The following is a 19,772-nucleotide window of genomic DNA, read 5'->3' as shown; positions in this document are numbered from 1 at the left end:
CTGGAAGGGACAGAGGCACCACTAACTTTAATTCAGAATGTGATTGCATTGTTTTTGTTTTTTCATTGACGAAAACATAACCAACACTGTGTATACGTGGGTCCTCTGTCCACAAGAGTGAATGAATCACTAAAATGAAGTTTAAAATGAAATAATGGGTAATGGTCAAAAATTCGATGCCTGGGTTCAAAGGTAGGCTTTGTCACATGCTGGCCATGTGAGCTTGGGTCAGTCACTTAATCTCTTTAAAATTATGTTTTTCATTATAAAATGGAGATAATAGTACTCATATCTCATAAACTGTTAGGTGATTAAATTAAATAATTCATGACTCAGAATACATGATGTTCTGTGAATAAATGAATTCACAGAATAAATGAATACGTGAATAAATAAATATTAGCAATTGTTTTGTGTTGTACTTTCTATGCTTAACCACTTTTATTCAGAATCCACACAGCGATCACTGCTTAGTAAGTGGTCATATTAAGCACATACTTCAAGATGACACACTGCATAGGTCAAGAAATAACCAATGTTTGATTAAAAAGGTAAACTCCAAGGTATAATATAGGTTTAATAACTAACCGACTCAACTTCCTATGCTTCATGTGCACTTATTCTGTGCCACGAAAAGGAACAGTACTATTTATAATGAGGTGTACCCCTGGGATCAAAGAAAAAGCAACACTGAACAACATAAACGTATTACTACTTTCAAGTCTTTGAAAACGGATTATGTGTACATAGTACACAAAGTTAATTTAGCCACTACGCTGTAGTCTCCAATATACTAGATGTTTAAATGGTTACTGTAAATGTCAGTGATAAAGTAAGAAGTATATTATTGCCAATATTAGGGTTAGCACTATTTTGGCTAATACTCAAATTCATCAGTCAGAAGTTAACATTTTCTGTATAAAAATGGCTAACATAAAAATAAATACTTTCCTCATCTAGTTTTGTATTTTAACTAGACAATTTGGCCTAAAAAGTAAAAAGTGTCAATATATGTCATACTTGTCTAACAACTATCACAAATATTTTATAGATAACTTAAGTGGGATGGTATTATGAACACCAATAGAATATATAACTCAAATATGCTACTAATAAACTGTTTCCTAGTTGAAAGAATATTCAACTTAAGACTTCCCTACAGACAAGTGGTCTAAAATTGCTAAAAAATCAGAATCCTTGGCAATCAACACCTAGGATTACATAATAAAAGAAAATTAACCAATCAACTACGTAAAATGAAGATCCAAAGGCAGGCTACTCTGATTATCTGTTTAATCTACTTAGTCGTATCTTTTCTGAAACTACGTCAAATTTCTAAATTTAAGTTGCTTGCAATTGGAAACAGACCACCTGCATAGTCTAGAAAAATTTCCATTTATTTTTCTAAAACCTGATTAGAGAATTGTTGCTTGCCTTTAAGAGCATTAGTCTCTCCAATTTTTGAGTTCATCAGGTCTTTTTGTTGGCATATGACCTTCAAGATTTAGGTTGTAGAGCACTATGAGACAACTGGAACACAGAACTATATAAATTTTATTGCATTATAATTCTCACCTCTCAAAATCTAGGAGAGGAATCTGTCTCTTCAAGTGCAGAATTTAAGTGCCTCTACTTTTCTTCTTTTTTAAAAAAAAATGTTATCTGTTTAAAGTATTTTCAGGTTCCCCAAATCCTAGAGATTTCAAAACCACAACAGCCAAAATTAAGAAAGATACGCAGTTAACAATTTCCAAAGGTACTCTTAAGTGTACATGGAAAAAAAACCCAATTCTAGAGTTCAAAATGTGAAAAATCAAAAGTTAATTGAACAAAGATGCTCTCTTCATGCAAGGAGGATTTAAAAGTAACAGTGGGGAAACAGTCCTAATAAATATGATACAGATTTCAGCTTGTGTGACTTAGTATGATTTCCCAACCCCTGCTGCTAAGCTATTAACTCTGAAGCAAATTCAAAGTGGATTTTCTAAACTAAAAGAGCAATAGATACAAATTTGCTACTGTCAGGCTAAATGAACACACAGGCTGATATTTATTTGAGTTTGTGTCAAAAGAAAAGAGTTACTAAAGTATTTCAGTAACATGGTTTCAAAGCCAAGAACTGGGAGGAAATGCTCGGGCCTGAACCGGGAATGGGGTGGGGGTAGGGATGGGGAGTTAAGTTCCTGGAGAGCAAAAATGTCTTAATGGAACAATGAAACATTTGGTACATCTTAGCAATTAATTATGAACTTCACAGTGAGGGCATTTTCAAAGGAATTCCTTTACCTGTAAATATTTTAGTGTTTTGCTTTGTCTTCAGAAGATGATGTAATACTTGGGATTTGAATCAAAAGTCAGTAAAGGTGGAGATGGAGTAGGTAACAGGTAAAAGAAGAGTGGCCGTGTACTGATTATTGTTGCAGCTGGATGATGAAAATATGGGGTTCAATTATACTATCTCTACTTTTGTGTATGCTTGAATTTACCCTAATCAAAGGTTTACAAAACAACCAAAAGGTAAACTTTTATTTAAATATTTCAAAGTTCCCATATTCCATCGTTTCGATCCAATACTATTAGATTTCGATTACCTTGGTCATCAAATGAACTCTTCTGAGGACCCGTACAAAGGCTTCCCCCCACACTCTCTTTAGTTGCACGACTGAAAAGGCAGATTCCATGGGAACAGGGAAGCCCTATGGTGACATGCTATGACTGAGCAATCGTGCTACATGAATTCAAATCAATAAACCTTTAAACATAAAGCTTAAAGGCAAACTGAGAAATGGACGGAGAGAAGTGAAGTAATAAGGATGTCACCTACCTTCCACAGTGGACGCTCGAGCAAGTCAAACAGACCCAGGGGCTTTTGTTGGACCGGCACACTAATAAAAAGAAAAATACACAATATGCCAATTGTATCGGGTTAATTCCCAATTTCTCCCCTAATCTGGAATATCACACCCTATGATTAAGTTATAAATTCCACGGCGGCTTAGGTAACTGAAAGCACAAATCCCTGCTTTGTGAGAGCGTTCCCCAAAATGGCTGCTGATTAAAATTCTACTGAAAAGAATTTAAATGCACACACACAACAGCTGCTCATTTTAACTGTTGACTCAACTCAAGTAGTTTAATTACAAGTTAAACACATATTCACTCTTTTCCTTTATTATTTATTCCTTTCACCAGTCTCCGACAAGTTGACAGTCTATTTTCTCACTAAAAACATTTTAGGTCTAATATTTAATCACACGTCTTTGCCATGCAGATCATATACTATTATAAATGACAACTCTCAGCTTATTCAGTGAGAGGCATAACTTAAGGATACAATTAGAGACACTAAGCCCAATTCTTCCCAAATTAATGTCTCAGTTGCACAAAATGTAATTCTAAATAAGACAACTGCATTTAATTCTTGCTGAGAGTGTAATCAGAACATTAATTTTAAGTTTAAGTATTATGGGGTGGAACAGGCAAAAAAGGCTATGCATACTTTTTGCATACTCCTTTAACATTAATTATAATTAATCAAACATTAATTACAATTTTGCTTGCTGTTTAATTATTCAACATTTTTTAAAAGCCCAATAAACATGACGATGCTTTTCAAAAGGGAGGGAAGGGACATAAAAATCACCTGGAAAGCTTTTCAAAACACCCATGTTCTACTTAGGCAGAGATATCTACTTTGGGGTGGGGGGAAAAAGGACAAAGGACGTGTATTTTGAGAAAAGCAACTTCCAGATAACTCCCTATAATACAACCCCTTGAAAACCACTAGTTAGCCTCCTAGGGGCATGGGAAGGGCAGTACAGCACAAGCACACACTCAGGATTATAGTAAGTCCTGTCTGGCACATAATATGTGCTCAGTGAACATCTATTGAAAGATAGTTTAAATTTCTTAGTTTAAGATACCAAGCTCTTCCAAAATCTGGTCCCTACTTTATTGCTCTTGCCTTATCATATGTTAGAACAGGCCTTTCTCACTGTTAAGAAAAATTAACCAAAACTGGGAATAAGGTGAATCAAGAACTGTAAACCCTCTGAATGTGTAATAAAATATTTATAATATATTTTATTGATTATGCTATTACAGTTGTCCCATTTTTTTCTCCCCTGTATTCCCCTCCACCCAGTACCCCTTTCCCACCAGTATCCCGCACCCTTAGTTCATGTCCATGGGTCATTCATATAAATTCTTTGGCTTCTACATTTCCTATTCTTAACCTCCCCCTCTCTATTTTGTGCCTACCATTTACGCTTCTTATTCCCTGTACCTTTTCCCCCATTCTCCTCCCCCTCCACTGATAACCCTCCATGTGATCTCCATTTCTGTGATTCTGTTCCTGTTCTAGTTGTTTACTTAGTTCATTTTTTTTTGTTTTTTTTTAGGTTCATTTGTTGATAGTTGTGACTTTGTTGTCATTTTACTATTCGTATTCTTGATCTTCTTTTTCTCAGATAAATCCCTTTAACATTTCATATAATAAGGGCTTGGTGATAATGAACTCCTTTAACGTGACCTTATCTGGGAAGCACTTTATCTGCCCTTCCATTCTAAATGATGACTGAAACATTTTTGATAGGTCCTCCCAAAGATTTTTCATTATAGCACCATTGTTTGACCTGCTGTTTACTACTGATTAGGACTCAAGTGAAGGTCAATTTGTAGATTTTTATTCGGTAGAGATCATTTCTGTCCAGTAGAATCAAAAGGTTTTACTACCTTGCAGGACATTAACCAATTTTGTATCTAGTTAACAATTTACTTCAAATGTTCTTTCTTCACTCTACATACACTCAATTCCTCAAATGCTCTTGGAATCAGCTCTACCATCCTGCTGTTTCCCTAATAATGAACTAAATAAATAGATGACATATGGTCATGCCACATTTGCCTGGGAGGGTGGAGTGGGCAAGGAAGAATCAAAGAGCACAGTGATATACTGACCGAGGGACTCTGCCTATCTGGCCAGCACAGGGCTCTAACTATTTTTGAATGTGAAAGCTTTGAGTGGTAAAATCCCCTTCCAGTCAGCCAAGGGCCCTACGCTTCTTTAGTGCACTCACACATTCACATAAACTGCCAGGGCCATCCTACAGGCGCTTGAGTGAGACTCAGTGGGGTCCAATTTTGTTGTATATTCATGCAAACTATATGACAGAAAGGCTAAAAAGAATATCTGCCAAACAGCTAGCAGTTATTTTAGGCAGGTACGTGAGAAGAAAATTTGTGAGGGGAGACTGGGCTTTTCATTCGTACACCCCTGTGGTATTTGATTTATATCGACAAGATGATGTTTTTATAGTTTGGAAAGAAAGTCCTAAAAAGTATACATTTAAAAGAAAAATAAATTAGAAAATAGCTTACATGAAACAGGTATTCATGGTCTCAGATATAATTTGGAGAATTGAAAAACTACAAATATTATAGTTTTGTTCCTACAGCAACTCTTTTTTTTTTTTTCTCCCTCAGTAAATAGTAAGACACACTGAAACTCAATCTGGGGGAAAAAGCTGCTGAAGTTTAATATTATCCTGAAATAATTGTTATAATAGTAAGCTCAGGCCCAAATTTTTAAGTACCTAAAGTTTTTTTTTAATACGAAAGATTTTTTTATTTTAAATGAAGGAAAAAATCTCCAGCAAAATCACTGTCACTTTGTTGTGCTTCCTACTGATGTTCATTCCCCACCCCCACTGCTGTAAATATATACATAGCCCACAAAATGTCATAATCTAATTGTTCCACTATCAGTATATTGAATGCATTTCTTCACGTTATTGAATTTAGAACAGTGTATTCTAACTCTAGCCTTATATTATCTAAATTATCTCATAAAGTTTTATTAATTTTTAAAATTTTCAGGTTTTAAAAAAGGTACCCTAAGGCTGAGGGAGGAAGGAATGGGAAGTAACTGCTAATCAGTACGGGGCTTATTTTGGGGTGATGAAAACGTCTTGAGCCCTGGCTGGTGTAGCTCAGTGGATTGAGCTTGGGCCTGCAAACCAAAGGGTCGCCAATTCGATTCCCAGTCAGGGCACATGCCTGGGTTGTGGGCCTGGTCCCCAGATGGGGACACATGAGAGGCAACCACACATTGATGTTTCTCTCCCTGTCTTTTTCCTTTCCTTCCCTTCCCCTCTTTCTAAAAATAAATAAATAAAATCTTAAAAAATAAAAAACATCTTGAAACTAGATAGAGGTGGTGGTTATAGATTTACTAAAGAGTCACTGAATTGTTCACTTTTAAAAGGTTAATTTTATGTTATGTAAATCATAGCTCAATAAGATAAGTAGATAAGTAAATAAATAGGTACTTAAGACAGGCATGAGGAGAGATAATAAAAGGGAATATTGACTTTCAAAAACATTGGAAACAAGTGACTGTACTTTTTAATAAATCTCAAAAACACATCACATTCTGAATCAAGATAGCCAATTTCTGCTATCATAAATATTTACAATAAGAGAGTGAAGACAACGTACGATAGGACAGTTGGTCTTGGCTATTTAAAGGACAGTAATCTCTGAAGACTTAATACTTTCGCACTGGAAAAACATCTGAAGACTAGGAAGCTACTGATAGAATAGGGTATGATGGGGCATTCTAGGGCCATTTATTGTATTGCTTTGGGTATTTACTCTGTCTATACATACCTTATCCAGAGTAAGAACCTTTAATGTATCCAAGAAAATTATAAAATAGAATGAAAAATATTGGCTTTAAGTTAAACTGACTTTTAATTATTTTGAATAGAACAGGTATGACTAAAATATACAAATAATCTTAAAGTCATTTCTTTTCATCACCTTAACAGGAAGTATTTTAAAAGATAGTGACAATTTACAGACAGATAAGTTCAAAAGTTTATCTGTAGAATGAACTCATTTCCCATGGAACAGTATTAGAGGCTTCCAGGCTCTTCTATAAAACTCTAAATAAGCCATAAATAACTGTAATTTTTATAAATATATATAGAATAAAATCATAGTCACTAAAATATTTTTAAAATATAAATATACTATCTATTCACAACATAAAAATATTAAACTGAAGTTTTTCATTTTTTAAATCTTAAATGCTGGTACTTGAGAAAAAGAGAGTAAAATGGATATAAAGTCATAGAAGTTCAAAAAGGTATGTGTGAGAATTTATAAGGGCTCTTTTTATTACACCTAATTACCCTTCAAGGTCATGTCAAGGCAAAGAAGCTACATGGTGTATTTCTCACACTATTACACTTGGCCACAGCAGGGTCACTGGATCTCATAAATGGAGTCTTATCTTCTTTCACTCAGAGTATAAAATTTAGTTACAGTTATTCTGTCCTCAAACAATCTCTCTCATGTGCTTAGATTCTTCCAACCCCAAGGTCAGCATCTCTTCTTTCAGTCTCTGGGCATCTCAGCCTGAAGGTTCGTACTAGCTAGGCTCCCTCCGCCGTCCTCCCTCAGCGGTGGCTGCAGACCCTTCCTCTGGCCCAGTTCTCACCTCAGCCACAAGCTCTGAAAGTTGGCAGCAGGGGAAGTGGAGAATCTTGATCCTCTCCTGAGCTAGGGCCATTCTCAAGGTAGAAGCTGTTAACACATGCTGGGCAGGGGAGAGGGGTGGAGGAGCCCACACCTCTAAAACCTGCTCACACCCAGGTCTCCTTCTTAAAGTGCCCCCCAAGCTTTAACCCTCCTGGGAAACAGGATGTGGGAATTGATGGGGCACAGAGGCAAATGGAAGGCATCCAAGTGATCTACAGACCAAAGTGGTTCTCCTCCCTACTAGACCTGGGAAAGGAAATCAAGGTCTCCTTCATCAAGAGATAAAGAAGGGCAGAAACTAGGGAGTTCTGGGCTTGAAAGGGGCCTGTTTACACAGGAATGTTTTCAGGTTGTGTTCAGGAGACAGAGTTGGCTCATCAGACAAAATGGCATCCACACTAAATACAACATTCTTTCCACATAACCACGGACCTTCAATGTCCTCGTATTTACTATACAGAACCTAGTAACATGGAGCACATTTGATATTCAAGGACAATCAACAATTCCCCTGGAATTCTAAAAATTTTTAATAAAACATCACACACTAATGCTTACGAAACAACATAGTTACTGTCTCTACACACAAAACAGTTCAAGCACACAGCACTGACGGGCAAGCCGTTCATAGTGTATCCATTATTCAACAGTTGCTGCAACTGGGAGCGAGGCCCTTTACCTTCTGAAGAATTCACAAGGTGAGGATCCGATGACCAGGATTCTAGTCCTGGCTCTTCCATTACTAGCTATAGTACTGAGAACATCGCTGCTCCTCTGGGTCTGTTTCTTCATTGTAAAATGAAGACTAGGTGATAAGCATGTCTCTTCTAATTATAAAATTGTCCCAAGAACATAAGGCCAAAATTAAACAATCATGTCATCTTCCCCTATAGATAATATTCTTCCAACTCCACTTTCCACCTAATGTATTATAATTTTTGAAACCGATGGTTTTCAGCTTTTTTCCCCTGCCTCCCACCACTCCTGAGAGGCAAACACACTCCCACCACATTGCCCAGCATTAACAGCAACTCACTGCAACGCGGGGGTGGGAAGTGCATGGAATCACTGTGCAAAACCATCACAGGCAAACATGCTGCTACAACAGTGTGCAGGATTTGAAAGTGCCACACTCTACAAAAACATCAGCAACCCATAAGAAAGAATCCATAATACGAGTTTTTATTAAGTAAATTCATTTTTATCTAGTTAATATCTATCTAGTACATAGCATGTGCCAAGTACTAGTGCAACCACTTTATGAATATTACTTCACTTAATCCTCTATAATCCAGTGAGGTGCACACTATTATTTGGTGTGTTTATAAGGCAAAGAGAAGTTATGTAACTTGCTAAGTTAGTGGTGGAACTGGAAGTCACACTTACAGTGTTTGAAGTCATGGACTCCTGCAAAACAGTAAGTCCAGAAGAGTAAGTCATTTTAGTTTTAAAAAGATTCCATTCCCTGTGTTTCTCTGTATATATTATACACCTTTACATAAATTTTTAAAAGTCTGGGAGAGGCTGGTGTGGCTCAGTGGCTTGAGCACCGACCTGTGAATCAAAAGGTCACTGGTTTGATTCCCAGACAGGGCACATGCCTGGGTTGCAGGCCAGGTCCCCAGTTCGGGCTGTGTGAGAGGCAACCAATTGATGTATCTCTCACATGTTTCTCTCCCTCTCTTCATCACCTCTAAAAGTAAATAAATAAAATCCTTTTTAAAAAAGTCTGCGAGGGTATATAGTAACTATGAACAGTTACATAAAAGGATGGGGATGGAGGATTTAGAGGCACATGACCCTACTTTCAACTACACTTTGAATTTTTTCAGGAAGGATTACTTCTTTTGTAATAAAAATAAATGTCAAATGCCTTAAATTTAAAGATACTGGTATTAAAGGAGTCTTAATGAAAGGAGCTCATATTAAATTAAGCATGAGTGGTAAGTTAAACCAAAATCCAAGTTTACGACTCTGTGGGTTTGTAAAAGTTTGATCCATGAAAAAAAAATTCCTGTAGCTGTATTTCAGAACACACAGATACACACACACACACACACACACGCCATAAGAGTATCAATAGTAAAAGTGTTATTCTTCTTGAAAGTGAGGACATGGCAGTATGACCAGAAGAATTCTAAATATTCCAGGACATAAAAGTGGAAATATATTCCGGAACTAATCCACACACCCTCCAACTGATATATTTTTAGATATGTTTAAGAGCAAGGCATATCATCTTCTTTATACCATAAATGTTCTTTAAACCATATGCTAAAAGTTCTGAAGTCTCTCCTATCTACAGCTTGAATCCTCTGAAATGACTGGTGGAAGAAGTGGGTGAAGTCACATAAAGAGAGCAGGAACAGGGCCATAATGCTGTCAGAAAAGAAGAAACCCAGCTACACTAAGCAACTACCAAAGGTGCCAAAGCTCCCTGAGTGCAGCCAAGATCATTGTCTGTTGCCCCGCTCTCCCCCACCCCCGCCAATGCTGGGAGTGGGCATTGGGTTCTCAGGGAACAGGGGAATAGGAGATTTCTCTGAAAAACCAAGAGAAAGCGCCCAGGGCCAAAGGATGATCCAATTCAGGGCTTGGGAGACTAAGCAGAGGCTTAAATAATATAGGAGGAGGACAACAAGCATGAGCACCAAATTCAAAGTGGTCGAAAGTGGAATTTTGGACTCTAGGCCAAGATCATGGAACCAAGAATTCACAGCCAAGGCAATTATGAAACAAAGCTTATCTCGGCTGCCTTTCTACGTTGACCCAATGACAATCTTTTCCACCTTCCTCTTTCTGGCAGCTCCCTCTTGCCTTAATCCCATTCTTATTCAAGACTAGCAATCAATTTTCCTGAATCATTAGATAAGTAAATTGTTTTCTGGTAAAGTCATAGTTCAGTATTTCCCATAACCATTTTCTTCCTGTTCAAAGGCCCTCTGATAAATTAAAGATGGCTACAAGTTCTTTGATACTCTTATCATTGAGAGGCAAGTCCGTGTCCCCATTCCCTGTATCCAGGCAGGCTCTGTAACTGCCCTGACCAACTGAATGGCAGAAGTGGCTCTGCATCAGTTTGCAGGTCTAGATCTTAAGAACTGACAGCTTCCTCTTGCTATTGCTTAGAAGCCAGCCGCCATGTAAGAAGTCTGATCACCCTGAGACCAACATACTGTGAGAAGCTCAAACCTCGCGGAGAGACCGTGGAGAATATGACAGCATTTGTGAGGGTGGGGGACACTGGAAAAGAGACAGAGACAGAGAGACCGAGGAGCACAGAGGCTCCAGACATGTGAACTAAGAAGCCATCTTGGAAGAGGATGCTCCAGCCCCAGATACTCCAGCTGACACAACACCAGCCAAATTCCTCCTGAATTCCTGACCCAGAGAGTCATAAGCAAAATATAATGGTTGTTTTAAGCCACTAAGATGTAGGATAGTTACTTATGCAGCGATAGGTAACCAGAGCACCACCTGTAGGAGGGATATCAGTGATGCAGCATCAATCACTTACCCCCACCAAACTCCTCACCGGAATGATTGACACTGTTGTTTAGAAGCGAGGATGGGAACCTTCAAGAGGTTCCACCCCAAAGGAATCAAAACCATTTCTAAAGACTGTAACTGTCCCCTCTGCAAGAGGCAGTAAGTATAAAGTCATAGTGGTCTATTGTCAGCTAAGCTGCGATCATTCTTTGGACTGCTTCTTTTTCTATCTCATCAATATTTTAATAACTCTGATCCAGATGTGCCGTCACTACCATAAGGTAACCAGATTCTCTCTTGAGCACAAACATCACTCCCAACATTGCCCTACATTATAAACACGACCTTCGAAACCTCAAAAACACGCATCCTATAGCAGCCCCAAATTCTGGATAAAATCCTTAAGAAGGTGTCATTGCCATTATCAGGAATTCCTTTTCTCTTCATTAAAAGCTACAAAGCCTTATCCTTCATTCCTTTTACCTCTCTGGATTATGTTCTTTAAGAATCATTCTGGGAAACCTCAGATATTACTGAAGGTTGGATATGAAAAACTGACTGAATAAGAAGCTGAGAACATCTTACTCCATCTCTGTTTCCAACTCTGTGTTTACCCTGAGTTCCGACATACTCCTCAGCCAGCCTGACTTGATCCCGATCACACCAGTAATGGCTGATCCCAGCCAGCCCTTTGAAGCTGGGACCAAGAGTCCACCATCCTAACCAGAATCCCAAGATTTCTGAGGAAATAGGCTTTTCTCTTAAAGCTCCCAGCAAATTGTTGCACAGAGGCCCAGAAGGAGGAGGTAGGCAAGGGGCACAGTGACCGGAACTCTACTCCACATCATTCTGATTGAATTAGGCAGAGGCCTTGATCACTTGCCCTTCACCTCTAACCCTGCCACAAGAACTCCTTCCTTCTTTAATACAAAATGTACCAAACTGCCCTGGCTGCGTGGCTCAGTTGATTGGGGTATTGTCCCATATACCAAAAGACCGTGTGTTCAATCCCCAGTCAGGCCATATATCAAGGCTGCAGGTTTGATTCCAGGTTGGTGCGTGTACGGGAGGCAACCGATCAATGTTTCTCTCACATCTCTCTCTGTCTCTCTCTGTCTCTCCTCCTCTCCCTCCCTCCCTTCCTCCCTCCGTCTCCTCCCTATCTTCCCAACCCTCCCTCCCTTCCTTTCGAATCAACAAAAGGGTGTCCTCCAGTGAAGATTTTTTTAAAAAAGTGTTAGAGGGCATGTGATATAATGAAGCAGGCATGAGCTTCAGAACCAACAGTCTTAGTTTGCCTTCTAGCTTTACCATTCTTTTACTGTATGACCAAAGGGAGTTGTTCCAGAGCCTCCTTCCTCACCTGTAAAATAGGACAAATAACACCTCTACTCACATGGAGATGGTAAGGATTTCAGGAGACAAACAGGATAAAGTACACAGCAAAGGGCTTAACAAATTGAAAGCACCCCGTGATTGTCAGGGCCTTTCCCAGAAAAGTATGTTTTAAAAAATGACGTGGCTATCCGAGGTTAATCCCAGTGGCTGCTATTATATACAACACAGGTAACAAATGTCCACATATATAATAACTACTAAATTTCAGAATTTTCCCCTTAGTTTGTGCCAATTAAAAGAAATTACAGCAGACAATTCCTTACCACAGAAAAAATTCCGAATATAAAATTCACATGAAAGTCAGCAAAACTTCCTCAGAAACTTCTATATCTGACCTAAAATTAAAGTATATTTAAAACATCAAATGAATAAAATACTCAGTTTTAATAAGCTTATTTCAAAATTAATGTAACTACCATAACCACCTTGGTATCAGAATCATTAAAGTTTATATATGCCATGTATCATACATACCTTAGGAAGCAAATGCATTTTAGAAACACATTCTGAGAGACATACAAGAAGATTTAGATAAATTTAAGTACAGAAGCACTTTAAGTGGCAAACCATACTGAAACATACCAAACTCAGAGACATTCAGAACAGAGATTAAATCATGATTCACCAGTATGATTAATCTAAATACAATTTAGGTATTCCAATATCCAATACAGTGGGGTAACAAGCCAAGCCATTTAAAAACATTTCTAAATTTCTAACTTTTGTTTTAGCAAAGAAGTAAACAGGAAATGATTTCAAACCATACTCGATTTGAAATGTGGTGATCAGCTTATTTTTAAGGTTTAAACTTCAACTCTAAATAATTCTCTCCTTTATCCACCTTATTACCTGCTCCTCTCTGAGGGGCAATGTCCTTAGAGACTCATGCTGAAACTATGCTCCAGCCTACTTTCTCACCCTCCGCATGTCGGGACGTGCACAGAAAGTAACGTCTGCATGGCACATGCACAAAAACTGAAGAGGCTTCTCAGGGCTAGAAGTGATCTGCTGGAGGCTCTAACCACCCGTAGGCTGAGGGATCATTATCTCAACCCATATGTAATCCATTCATGGCCCCTCTGATGGGAAGCCATGCTCGCCACCCTTTTACATGGTTACCTAGCGATACAGGAGGAAGTCCCCTTCTACTCCAATGCCAGATTGTTGGAACAAAAGACTGGAAATCATCAACCACCTGAGAGGGCCGGCAGCATTATCTGGGACTCTCAGATGCCTCTCCTCTGAGGATCTGCAGTTTACAACACTCCCTAATGCTGAGACCTGTAAGAGAAAATGGATGCCCGAGTCTTTATTTCTATCCTATGGATAACTGTCTGTTCTACTGCCATTCTATAACCCCGGGGGGCAGCCATCAACAGTATGACATAGGGGAACCCAAAATGAATTAAATTAAAAGAGAGAAGTACCCGAAATAGATGGATCTGAGTACACAGGTGGTAAAACAGCACTGATGAATATGTACAAGCAACAGCCGACTGCTTAAAATGAACCTGGATCCAGAGCACATGATTAACTACTGTTGACTAAACATGTTTCCACGGCCACTTCCAGGTCTCTGATTTCAATGTTTCCCAGACAGAAAAATAATTGCAATAAAGTATTTCACTTCCAAGGCCTTGAATACATTTTTAAGGTCATAGTAATGGGAAGACGGGAGTAGGCAGACAAATATCTTGAAGTATTCTTATAAAATCACTTACATATTACTGCTCACACAATTAGACAGTTAAAACTTTTCATATTCCCTGAAGACACTCAAAATACAAAAATGTATTTATGCAAGGCTATGAGCTGTATCATTATTTGCAACTATAATATATTGGATTCAACCTAAACACCCAGACACAGGAGAATGGCTGAATTCACTGTGACATATCCCCAAATGGGGATACTATGAAACTACTAAAAATAAGACTAAGGAAAATTTCTACAAACACAGAGTACTATCCAAGATATACTATACTATTAAGTGAAAGAAGCAAAGTCCAATAGAGTACACTTAGTATGCTACCTTTTGTGAGAGAAAATAAGAAAAGACTCCTATATCTTTTTTTTTTTTTTTTTACAAAAAGAAATGAAGGATAAATCAGAATAACTGGTTGTCTACAAGGGATGAGTGGGAATGAGTGGAAGGTAGGGAAGTAACACTTCTAGGTATAGTTTTAACTTGTGGAACCATGCTAATGTTTACGTACTCAAAATGTAAATTTAAATCAGCAAGGATGAGGTGAAAAAACCTAAAAAGGGAATCAAACACAAACAAATGAACTTCACTGTATGTCAAATAAATAATGTAAGTGTATTAAAAGGAGGGAAACTAACCCAAATAACTGTGAACGTAATACTTTAGATACTGTCAGTATACACACTTACAAAAAGACCTGTAAAGAAATATTAAGCTCTAGTTCTAAAGGGTTTTCTTTGCAATAGTATGGGTTTTAGCAGCTCTGGAACTACTTTCTCTGATTACGGCAGTGAGCAAATGAGTACATATGTTGGGATAATAGGAACCAGATCCTCCATGCTGGAGAAGGGTATGACAAATAAGGAAAGGGGCAAGACGAGATCTGCGGGTTGAACTGGAATTATAGGCATCAATATAAACTTTTGGTTTTATACACACAGAGAGGTATAGACATGTCTCTGTTTATATTTCTTAGCTCTTATCTGCTGAGAGATCTTAGTTTATAAACATTATTCCCAACTAAAAGGAATGAGGGCCACTTGGAGAAATGGCTGATTGCAATCAAGGCTGGGACAGGCTGAGTACAAGATGAGCCCGGAGCATCTTCCTGTGCCAGAAAGTAAGAAAGAGCTCAAAGAACAATCAGGACATGTCAAAATTATGGCTCTAGGGGTTCCCCACTAGCCAAATCTAAGACAATTTGAACCTCAAAGTAAATAATAACAAAATATCACAGAATAAAATAAAAATCTGAGTCCATACTAATAAAATAAATGAGTAAATAAATAAGTATGGGAGAAAGGAAAACTCTTCCTTGTAGAATACCAACTAATACATTTAGAAGAAATACAAGTTAGAGGATCAACATCTTACGATCATCCTAATAATAACTGATTCAGTCAATAACCATCAATGCATGATAAATTTGGGTGAAAGTTTAGTGAGGAACAGGAGATATGTGTGTGTGTTTGTGTTGTGTGTATATATGTATGTATGTATACGTACATATATATATATATGGCGGGGCAAAAGTAGGTTTACAGTTGTGAGCACATGAAACAGTTTATTCTGGTATTATTGTTCATTATTGTATTTTCTCCATATGAGCAACTGTAAAACTAGTTTTGTCCCACCCTGTGTGTGTACATATAAATATATGTATGAGGTCTGTCCAGAAAAAGTCCAGCCATTGTTAATATAACAAGAATGGTTTGCGCAACATCAATGTAACCTAGCAACCAGGGAGAGTGAACTGGAATGCTAGTCAGTGGGAGTGGTAGATGCCACTGAGTGAGCATGTGTACTGTGTGGCTGTCACATTCAAAATGACTGAGCGAGAAGAGGAAGAGCAACAAGGTGAAAACTTATTTGAATAAATAATGAAGAAAACTTCCCCAATCAGGCAAAGGAAATAGACTTCCAGGAAGTTCAGAGAGTTCCAAAGAAGTTGGACCCAAGGAGGAACACACCAAGGCACATCACAATTACATTACCCAAGGTTAAAAATAAGGAGAGAATCTTAGAAGCAGCAAGAATAAAGGAGACAGTTACCTACAAAGGAGTTCTCATAAGACTGTCAGCTGATTTCTCAAAAGAGACCTTATAGGCAAGAAGGGGCTGGAAAGAAGAATTCCAAGCCATGAAAGGCAAGGACCTACATCCAAGACTACTGTATCCAGCAAAGCTTTCATTTAGAATGGAAGGGCAGATAAAGTGCTTCTCAGATAAGGTAGCGCTAAAGGAGTTCATCATCACCAAGCCCTTATTATATGAAATGTTAAAGGGATTTATCTAAGAAAAAGAAGATAAAAAATATGAACAGTAAAATGACAGCAAAGTCACAGTTACTAACAACCACACCTAAAACAAAAAACAAAAGCAAACTAAGCAAACAACTGGAACAGGAACAGAACCACAGAAATGGAGATCATATGGAAGGTTATAAACAGGGGAATGGGAGGGGGAGAGAGGGGGGAAGGGTACTGAGAATAAGTAGCATAAATGGTAGGTAGAAAATAGACAGGGGGAGGTTAAGAATAGTACAGGAAATGTAGTAGCCAAAGAACTTATATGTATGACCCATGGACATGAGCTAAAGGTGGGGGGAAATGGGACAACTGTAATAGCATAATCAATAAAATATATTTAAAAATAAAAAAAATAAAAATAAATGAGTAGAGCAATGAATCTGCATCAAATTTTGCATTAAGCTTGAATATTCCTCTGCAGAAACTATTCTGATGATTCAAAAGGCCTCACAGCTACGGGGCAACTGGTGATTGGCAGCTTCATCACTACGACATACCCACTCATGCATCACATCTCATGCAGAGATTTTTGGCGAAACGTCCAATCACACTGGTGTCTCAGGCCCCTACAGCCCAGATTTAGTGCCCTGTGACTTCTGGCTTTTGCCAAAACTAAAATCACTTTTGAAAGGGAAGAGATTTCAGACCGTCAATGAGATACAGGAAATTATGATGGGGCAGCTGATGGTGATTGGGAGAACTGTGTGAAGTCCCTAGGTACCTACTTTGATGGGGACTGAGGCATCATTGTCCTCTGAATGATGTTTCTTGTATCTTGTAACTTTTTCAATAAATGCCTCTATTTTTCACAGTACATGACTGGATAACTTCTAGACAGACCATGTGTGTGTATGTGGGTGTGTGTGTAAAAATCTCCAAGTGTCTCCCACAAAATTACTTATTAATAACAAAAAGAAAAATAGTAACTTTACAGTGGCAAGTTACTTGGAAATATTACCTTAATAAAGTAATCAAAGTTCAAAGGTGAATGGATTAGGAAAAAAAAAACCAACCTCATAGACAGACAACAGGTGATTGCCAAGGGGAAATGGAGTCAGGGGAAGTAGAAGTGGGCACGTGGTGGGGATAAATGGTGATGGAAGGAGACCTGACCCAGGGTGGTGAACACCTAATACAATATACAGAAGATATATGATAGAATTGTATACCTGAAACCGATATAATTTTATCAACCAATGTCACCCTAATAAATTCAATTTAAAAGTAATCAAAGTTAATGTCACCAAAAATGAGACACACCAACATCATATACTTCTTGATACATGTCCTGAAAAGGCACAACATTACTTTTGTAGTATTCCTACTAAAATAATGCATAACCTGAATCTTAAGGGAACATTAGAGTACCTCAAATTAAGGAATATTCTATAAATTCATTGGCCTATAATTTTCAAAAATATCAAAATGTGAAGGGCAAAGGCTAAGGAACCATTCCAGATTAAAGGAGACTAAAGAGTTACGACAATAAAATTAAATGCATGATCCTGGATTAGATCCGGGGGAGGTGAAAGCGGGAACAGAAAAGTGAAACAACTATAAAGGACACTATATAAAAAAACATAATCGGGACTACAAGAGAAATGTGAATATGAAATGTGCACTAACTAACTATTGTATCAGAATCAAATGTCCTGATTTTGACCAATATTCTGTGCTTGTTGAAAAAAGTAAGTCCTCAACTTCTGGCCAAGATGTAGGCATAGGTAGATACACTTTGCCTCCTTGCACAACCAAAAAAAGAACAATAACAAATTTAAAAACAAAAAACAGCCAGAACTGCCAGAAAATCTAACTGTATGGAAGTCCAACAACCAAGTAGTTAAAGAAAAACACTCATCCAAACTGGTAGGAGGGGTGGAGATGGGCAGCTGGGGTGGAGAGGACGTGCAGCAAGGTGGCAGCTAGAGGACCAGGTGGTCCCACATTTGCGTGCAGATAAACTGGGAGGAGCAACTAGGAAATGAGACAGACCACGAAACTCAGAGATCCAGCAGGGGAAAAGAAAGCCTCAAGACCTCTGGCTATAAAAATCTGTGGGGGGTGTTGCAGCAGAAGAAACTACCAGCCTCACAGGACAGTTCTTTGGAGAGACCCACGGTGTCCTAGAAGGTACACAAACACAAACACAATTCTGGGAATCGGCACCAGAAGGGCCCAATTTGCTTCTGGGAGGCGGGGGAAGTGAGTAAAAGGCAACAGAGGGCCAAACAAGCAGCATTGTTCACTCTCTGACCCTCCTGCCCCCCACATACAGCACCACAACAGCAGGAACGTGGGTTGCCCCACCCTGGCATATACCTAAGGCTTACAACATAACAGGTGCGCTGAGACAAAGAAAGATGGCTCAAATGAAAGAACAGATCAAAACTTCAAAAACAGAACTAAGCAAGGAAGAGATAGCCAACTATCAGATGCAGAGTTCAAAACACTGGTAATCAGGATGCTCACAGAAATGGTTGAGTACGGTTGAAAAATAGAGGAAGAAGTAAAGGCTATGAAAAGTGAAATAAAGAAAAATATACAGGGAACCAACAGTGAAGGGAAGGAAACCAGGACTCAAATCAATGGTTTGGATCAGAAGGAAGAAATAAACATTCGATCAGAACAGAATGAAGAAACAAGAATTCAAAAAAAATGAGGAGAGGCTTAGGAAACTCTAGGACAACTTTAAATATTCAAACATCTGAATCATACGGGTGCCAGAAGGAGAAGATGAAGAGCAAGAAATTGAAAACTTATTTGAAAAAATAATGAAGGAGAATTTCCCAATTTGGCAAAGGAAATAGACTTCCAGGAAGTACAGGAAGCTCAGAGAGTCCCAAAGAAGTTGGACCCAAGGAAGCACACACCAAGGCACATTATAATTACATTACCCAAGATGAAAGATAAGGAGAGAATCTTAAAAGCAGCAAGAATAAAGGAGACAGTTACCTACAAAGGAGTTCTCATAAGACTGTCAGCTGATTTCTCAAAAGAAACCTTACAGGCAAGAAGGGGCTGGAAAGAAGTATTCCATGTCATGAAAGGCAAGGACCTACATCCAAGATTACTGTATCCAGCAAAGCTTTCATTTAGAATGGAAGGGCAGATGAAGTGCTTACCAGACAAGGTAAAGTTCAAGGAGTTCATCATCACCAAGCCCTTATTATATGAAATGTTAAAGGGATTTATCTAAGAAAAAGAAGATAAAAAATATGAACAGTAAAATGACAACAAACTCTCAACTATCAACAACTGAACCTAAAAAAAAAATGAAAACAAAAACTAAATGAACAACTAGAACAGGAAAAAAATAACAGAAATGG

At 38.2% G+C, this 19,772-nt stretch overlaps 1 protein-coding gene across 2 annotated transcripts in view; it reads right to left on the bottom strand.

Moving 5' to 3' along the window:
- USP3 (ubiquitin specific peptidase 3) overlaps positions 1-19,772 on the bottom strand; it is a 93,599-nt gene that overhangs the window by 59,252 nt on the left and 14,575 nt on the right. For both annotated transcript variants that reach the window (XM_024568124.4, XM_071221983.1), the window contains exon 2: positions 2,825-2,885. In XM_024568124.4, coding sequence (XP_024423892.1) covers positions 2,825-2,885 — 61 coding nt within the window. The remainder of the gene's footprint in view (positions 1-2,824; positions 2,886-19,772) is intronic.

The sequence above is a fragment of the Desmodus rotundus genome, chromosome 7, assembly GCF_022682495.2.
Source record: "Desmodus rotundus isolate HL8 chromosome 7, HLdesRot8A.1, whole genome shotgun sequence".
In the NCBI taxonomy this organism is placed as follows: domain Eukaryota; kingdom Metazoa; phylum Chordata; class Mammalia; order Chiroptera; family Phyllostomidae; genus Desmodus; species Desmodus rotundus.
This window is presented reverse-complemented; position numbering and strand designations above follow the sequence as displayed.